This window comes from Corvus brachyrhynchos, unplaced genomic scaffold (genome assembly GCF_000691975.1).
Source record: "Corvus brachyrhynchos isolate BGI_N302 unplaced genomic scaffold, ASM69197v1 scaffold1410, whole genome shotgun sequence".
Taxonomy (NCBI): Eukaryota; Metazoa; Chordata; class Aves; order Passeriformes; family Corvidae; genus Corvus; species Corvus brachyrhynchos.
In genome coordinates this window covers 11856-19132 of record NW_008235648.1, presented here as the reverse complement: position 1 = coordinate 19132, position 7277 = coordinate 11856, and the positions used below count along the sequence as shown (strand labels likewise).

At 49.3% G+C, this 7277-nt stretch overlaps 1 protein-coding gene across 2 annotated transcripts in view; it reads right to left on the bottom strand.

Annotated features, from left to right (window-relative positions):
- Window positions 1-6343, bottom strand: part of LOC108445132 (serine/threonine-protein kinase PAK 2-like) — an 8135-nt gene extending 1792 nt beyond the window's left edge. The window contains exons 1-3 of one of the 2 annotated variants that reach the window (XM_017728012.1): window positions 5748-6343; window positions 2388-2525; window positions 800-1034 (exon numbers count right to left, since the gene is read on the bottom strand). In XM_017728012.1, the coding sequence (XP_017583501.1) occupies window positions 945-1034; window positions 2388-2525; window positions 5748-5870 (351 nt within the window). In that variant the 5' untranslated portion in view covers window positions 5871-6343 and the 3' untranslated portion in view covers window positions 800-944. Of the gene's footprint in view, window positions 1-799; window positions 1035-2387; window positions 2526-5747 lie in introns of those variants that run through there. The other variant, XM_017728065.1, reaches the window with a different exon arrangement.
- Between the last annotated feature and the right edge of the window lie 934 nt (window positions 6344-7277).

The window sequence follows — 7277 nt, the reverse complement described above, 5'->3', positions numbered from 1 at the left end:
CCTCCAGACGGCCAATGGCACCAGTCTGCGCTGTGCCCAGCACGGCTACGCTTGCCTCGGGGGCAGCCAGCTGCCGCTTTGGCTCTGAGATGGGAGGATGTGCCCGCTCCCCGGAAGAGGCACCCAGTGCCAGGCTGCTGCCTCTTGCAGCTACAGGGGCCTCCTGCCAGCCGGCCTCTGCCGAGCCTACCCGCTCCCAGGAAGAGGCACCCAGCGCCACGCTGCTGCCTCTTGCAGCTACAAGGGCCTCCTGCCAGCCGGCCTCTGCCCAGCCTCAGGCTGCTCTGGGCTCTGCCAGGGCTCTGCTGGGGCTCTGGCCCAGGCAGTACTGGGCTGCTCTCACCTCACAGTGCCTGACAGCTCTGCATCAGACGAGACTTTCAGAGCACCCTCACTGATCTTTCTGCTTTCTCAGTTGAGCAAGACTCTCCTCCAGCCAGAGATTGCACTTAGGGATACAAATCCAAGTGGCAGGAACCCCAATGCTCTCGAGTCACAGCTGAACACCTGCATCTGCACAGGATGTTTTGGCTGCCCCACTCCTCCTCTGGTTTTGCCTGCAAATGCCATTGCCCTTTCTGCCTCAACTAGAAGTACCATGGCTGGGCAAAAACCGGCCAGTGCGTCGTATTCCAAAGGCAGTGTGGTGTGGAGAGGATGAATGAAGAAGAGCCTGCCCCACTTACAAACCACACCAAAGAAGCCATAAGTGTCCCTTTCCACCTTTAAGAAACAACTGACAATTCAGAAGGAAACATCAAGCTTATTCACAGGCTGAGAAGGAAGGGAATCTTCAAGGTGAGTTGAGGTTTCAGAAACTTTATTTATATGCAATCCTGCTCTGCAATCCTACACTACAATCCTATTCTACAATCCTACTTGACAATCCTACTCTACAATCCTATTCTAAGCTGGTTGTGGAGTAAACAGGTCTGACGTGATTATCACATTCTTGTCTCCTCCTTCCTCTTCTTCACTGCAATGAGCAGTGGCACCAGGCTGGATACAGGCTCAGCTGATGCTACAAATGGGTGCTGCCCAAAGGAAACAAAACAAGAAAACCCAATGAACCATGACTTCCCAAGCTCAGTGCTTCACAGGCTCAATCAGGATTCCTCAGGTCCCTAGAAAGATGCTGAACGAGGACTGATGGGACCATCTGCACCTCCATCTTCATGTGCAGGACCTTGCCATCACAGGCAAACCTGGCCCAGAATCCCACTCATCCACTCATCCACGTGTCTTCATCTTGCTGGCATTTTTGCCCTGCCAGTGCTCTAGAAATGGTGCTTTCTGTCCCCGGGGTTTCTTCCTTTCAGGAAACTCCAAAGCCTCACATAGGTCCCTCTCTTTGAAAGACGGCACTGTGCTAATTTCCACAGGGAGACAGAGCAGTGTCTACCTTTCCATCCCCTGCCCCTCCTGTGCTGGATGGCACCTTCCTTCCCAGCAGGGACGGCCAAGTGGCAGGGAGTCCAGCAGCTCCCTCTCTGCCACTCAGCCTGACAGTAACCCTGGGCCAGTTCCCATCTGCTTGACCGTTCCAGGCAGCAGATGGGGCTGTGACAAGTCCCTCTCAGCTTCCCTGTTTGGGTGGCAGAAACCTGTAAGAGTGGGGCAGGGGGCACAAGCCAGGGCCCCTCAGAGGCTCATAGTGAGCCTCCCCCAGCCCCTCCTTCCCACAGCCAAATCTCTGACCACTGGGCTGGGACTGGTTTCCTTGGGTTCCTCCACCACCATTTCAAGCATCTGTACCCCGCATTGCTCTACTTCAATACATTTGCCATCAGATAGAACTGAATACCCCACCAAATCACAAAAAAGGGCGGCAGAAACAATCAGGACAAAGCACCTCTCCTCTGAGGACATGTGGAGAGAGTTGGGGTTATTCAGCCTGGAGAAGAACAGGCCCCACTGAGACTTTATTGTAAGTTTCCAAATCTTCAAAGTGGCTTCTGAGGAAATGGAGGACACCTTTTCAAACAGGGCCAGTTACAATAGGATGTGGGGTAATATTTTTAAACAAAAAGGGGATTGAGTCAGATTAGGTGTAAGGAATACTTTGTTTACTCTGAGCATGGTGCAAGAGTGGCACAGATTGTCCTGAGAGCTGGTAGGTGCCCCATCCCTGGAAACATTCCAGGTCAGGTGGGAAGGGGCTCTGAGCAACCTGATCTCTTTAAAGTTGTCCCTGCTCATTGCAGGGTGCTTGGACCAGATGACCTTTACAGGTTCCTGCCAGCCCAGCCCAGTCTAGGATTCCTCACTGTTGTCATTTGAAAAGCACCAAGAGGGAGGTCAGGAGGACTCATCTGACGCCTTGGACTTCAGTGGAGGAGGAGCCCATCCTCGGACACTGTTTGACCTGCAGCCCCTTTGCATTTTACCTGCAGGAGCTCCTTGGCAGACCAGCGCCACTCCTCGTTTGTCTGCAGGCAGCAGCTCAGGAAGTCACGCAGCGAAGCCGAGAATAGCTTGGGCTGCCGCAGCTGTGGGGTCCCTCCTGTGGCTAACAGGAGTTCAGCCTGGAGAAAAAGGAAACATGAGGCTCCACCTGCTTCTTTCACATCTGTAAATGCTCTCCCAGAGCCCATTACTTAAGCTCCACTGTGCAGTGGCAGTTTGTGCCCTGGCAGAGAAGCAGAGATGACTTTCCTATACCAACAAAAAACCCAAACCCCAAAGCAGCTGCAGCTTTTCTAACAGTCAGCAGATCTTGCCTTGGCAGCTGATTTGATTGGCTGACCTAGTTAGGGGCAACTACGTCAGCAGAAGCACGTTTTGCTTCTCTGAGGATTCACACCAGCTTGACAGGCAGTGTGGAAGAGGGACTTTGCTATACTAACTATCTATACTATCTCTAAGGATTATTACATGAAAAGGATTTCTGCAGTGCTTGTTGGTCCCTTAAGCACAGCTTCCATTAAACAAAACTCATCAAGCTTTTTATCCTGTTCTTGAAAACAATGGTAATTGGAAGAAAAGAAAGGAAATCCATCAGATTTTCCTCAGGTAAGGAAACAAATATTTGAAATTGTTGGTGTGACCCAGCCCACTGCGGGGTTGGGGCAGCATGATGCCAATCAATCCCAGCTGTCATGGGTTAGCAAAACCTGCAGCTCTGTCTCGCAGCAGTCTGCAAGTTCCAGCTTCTCTGATGTGGCAAATGAAAAACTTTTCATGGTCAAATCAGCAGAAGGAGAAATGCCATCCCTATGGTAAACCCTCTGCTCCTCTGGATACTCAAGTCAATGCATTAATGATGTGCCCATCCCAGAAAGTGCCAGGTAAGAAATGGGAGGTTTTGGCAGGCTCTCCATGTCACCAGGCTCCAGCTTGGTCACATAGAGAACGTGGCTTGGGCTATGACAGAAATATGGTCACTAAGTGTTTCAGCAGTGTGGGGATCTGTTAATCCATTGCTTCTCCTATTTCACATGCTCCCCTTGTTCCCTCCCTGGCCTTGGCCACTCCCTCGGTTTCTTCCTATTTGCTTCTGTACCCCAACCCCGCCCAGGGACCGCCCCTGGGCCCCTGAGGAAATCATCCTGCACTCAGACCACGCTGTCTCTGCACCTCTGAACATCGTGGGGGCAAGATGCGATTACAGTCATCTCAAGCCCTCATGAGAGACCCTTCTCTACCTTCTTTACCACCACTGCATTGTAACGCTGCCAGCTGCCGGAGCCAGATCGTAGGGCTGTCCGAATTGGACTCGGGGATGCGATTAATCGCATGGCCCTAGGAAACCCTCGCTGAGCTTTCAGGCCACAGCAGCCTGCTAGGCAGAGTCCAGCGGTTACAACACAGCAACACTGCACAGGAAGCAGAAGAGACTATGTGGCCTTTATACCCTCATGCCCAGGTTTTAGGCAAGTGACAAGAAACCGTACAGGGAGTGCAGTGTTCTCCAGAAAACCACTGTTTTAGAAACTTTGTTGGGTTTGATTTCTTCCCTTCTTTTCTGGAAAGATAACACCAGTTCTGAGACGCTTGCTTCAGGTTTTATAGGACATCTTCACAGACAGACAAGCGAAAACAACTGGGAACCCAGAGCAAAGTGTTGTCTGAGAAGAGCTGGGGAGTGTTTGCCTGTGGTAAGGCTTGAGTTGTCTGGGGTTCCCCTTCCATGATGTGCAGTAAGATCCAGCTGCTCCCCAGAACTCAGTCCCTCTGGGCACACAGGCCTCTGGAAACACTTGAAGATTCCAGCCTTTCTCCTCAAGAGCATCTAACCTAAGCTGAACTCCAGTTTCTTCAGCAAAGCCAAGGATGCTCACTTCAATGCAGCTGGCAGTGTTCATGGAGCTTAGCAGGTCACCCTGATATTCCTCAGGCCAAGGAATTACAGTGTAATTTGGCAAGACATCGGGTGAGCATTACCCAAGTGGTTCATGTGGAACCAAGGTCTAACATGCTGACAAGCCAGAGGGAGAGAGCTCATTCTGCTTTTCAAAGATGGTATTTGGAAACATAAGACACAGACTTGGAGTTATTCAGACCTCAGCCTGCAGAATCCATCTAAAATAACAATGGCAAGAGGCCTAGGAGTCATCATAAAAACACCCACCAGAATAATAATAACTCTACGCTAGTGGCACTGAAATAGATGGTGACCAAAGAGACTTTGTTACTTTCCTCTTCTCCCAGAGGAAAATTTCTAAGCCTAAAGGAAAATTTCTAAGCCTAAAATGGCAAACGCACTCCCCCTGAGTAAAAAGAATTACGGCAGTTTTCTTTTGTTTTCCCACACCACCAGAGGTCACAAAGGGGGTTTTATCCTGTCCCTCTGCAGCTCAGCTCAGCCACTGGACACAGTGGGGAGCTGGAGCCCTCGCTGTCATTATAACTGTGCAACCCAGGGACGTCCCTGCTCCCGCAGGAAAGGAACAGGCACCGGGGTCAACCACAGACCTTGGATCCCAGCCCCAGTCACCTGGCTGCAAGCTCTTCAACTTGTTTAACGTACCAACAAACACCAAGGGTTCGGCACACAATTCTAACCGCAGTCTGAGAAAAAAACAGCTGGACTCTCTCTGACCTGCGGCACGCCAGAGCTCATGCCTCGAGCAGCAAGAACTTTGTTAGGTTGGTGCACCAAGCACTTATCCAGGCCACCCAGACACATGACAGAACAATGTACAGATGGTTTGATAGGCTGAAACTTTCAAAGACCCACAGGATTTGGATAAGATGCTACAATTTGGAGGAAAATTGATGTGCTCTGGTTAAAAAAGGAAAAAGAAAGTGTAACTGCTTGGAGATTTCTTTGGAGGTTGTTTTTTTTCTCTTTTTCTTTTTTTCATTTTCCCTTTTTCTTTTTCCCTTTTTCCCTTTTTCTCTCTTTCTTTTTTCTTTTTTTCTTTTTTCTTTTCTCCTACTTTTTCTATAAAATTGAAACTGGGAAGGTCCTACCTCCATTTCAAAGGGTATTTAGCACACGTCTAACCTCCCCACTGAAAAATTCTTGTCCTTCAGAGACGGAGCTCCAAGAGTGTTCAAAAAGCACATGAGAAATGTCAGGCATGGCTGAAGGCCAAAATGGCAGGTTTCTGAACTGGCTACATGAAACTTCCCTTCTGATGCAACCAAAACTACAGCAGATGCTGATGTGCTGCAGGGCCATTTTTAGAAGGGGACCTTGGTGGAAGCAGTGCCAGCAGATGGCAATGGGATTTTGTCTGATGGAGGACAGAACACAGGATAGGTGAAAAAGACAGAGGGATCAGTGAGTATTTGCTCCTTACCGAGATAGGACTTTCATTCCAGTGAGGAACTTCTCGTTCCACCATTTCGATTCCCACAATTCCAAGAGACCATAGGTCCCCTTTGGGGCCATATGGTTGCCCTGTCACAACCTCAGGCGCCATCCACCAAGACGTCCCGACCACTGAGCTCCTTTGATTCTGCTCAGCGGTGAGCTGAGCAGAGAGGCCAAAATCAGCTGAGGAGAACAAAAAAATTCTGTACAATTAGGAAACCAAGCAAAAGAACTCCCCACTGTAAGTCTGCGAATGCGCTGTTGAATCTCCTGGAAATCCGTCCCTGCTCTGTTTCCTCAGGACTTTAGCCAAGGAAATATGGAAGTGGCTGCTTCCAAAAATCCCCACATCTTTTAATGCTGCCCCCAGAAGTGGCTTTTATTCCCTGGAACCTTTAGATTGTAGCTCCCTCCCTCTGGAAGGGACACACACAGACCCAAACCAGTGCCACTCTGGACTGCTTTTTCCTCGCCACACCTCTGTGCACGTTGCAACTGTGCCTTCAGCTCGCTGCAGGGGCCCCTCCACTGCCACCAGCACCACTTTGGGGGAACTGGCAGTCACTCAAAAGCAGCCCCAAACCCCCACTAATAGCAGAACTTGATATTTGTACCTGGACTGATGGGTGAACATTAACACTCAATTAAAGTTGTGTAACCCAAAATTAACTAATCAAAACACTTAACATGCAAAGACCAAGCTAATTAGGGAGTTCATGTATGACATTTTGTTTCTTTTTTCTTTTTTCAGGTGGTGGGCGGAAGAAGTGCCGAGACAGAGATGGGATCAAAACTCTCTCAGCTTCAAAGAGAGGTTTTTCTCCAAGTTGCGAAATTCCTTTCAGTTACTGGTTTTAAATTTTCAAAGGATCTGTTAAAACAGTTTGTTCGCTGGCTTTTCTTTTACCTTCCTCAAGTGTCTCCTGCAAATTTAAAATCTCCTGCCTTCTGGCAGGCTGTGGGGGATAAGATTACTGATTTAAAGCGAAATGGGGACTCCTCTGGAGAAAAATTCTCTCCTCTAGTTCTAGTCCTTCGGGACTTGCATGAAATGGATCAGAAAGTAAAAGAAAAGCACAAATCCCCTTGAAGTTCTTCCTGTATCCCTCCTTCCTCCCCTCCTGCGCCTCATCCCACTTCCCCTTTTATCTGTCCCATACCACTTCATAAAACAGCTAAGACTTGTAAGCATTGGGATGTAAAAGACATAAGTAGCATTTTAATAGAGCCAAGATGTAAAGGCTTGCACAATTACATGTTACACAATTGCATTCACCTGAGTGAGCTCTCTAAGTGTTTTACAGAGACTAACTAATCTGGAAGATATTCTTGCAGAAGCACAGGTGGGATCCCTGACCTCCCGACTGACGGCGGCCATCTCATCTTCAGACAGGTAGGTCTTGCTGATGACATCGCGCAGACCGCTGACCACATGGCACAGTTCACCCCTCCCCCCCCTTGTTCTTCCCACAGGCCCTTTCACCCTCTTACCCCCAACCCTTTCCTATCCCCTCCC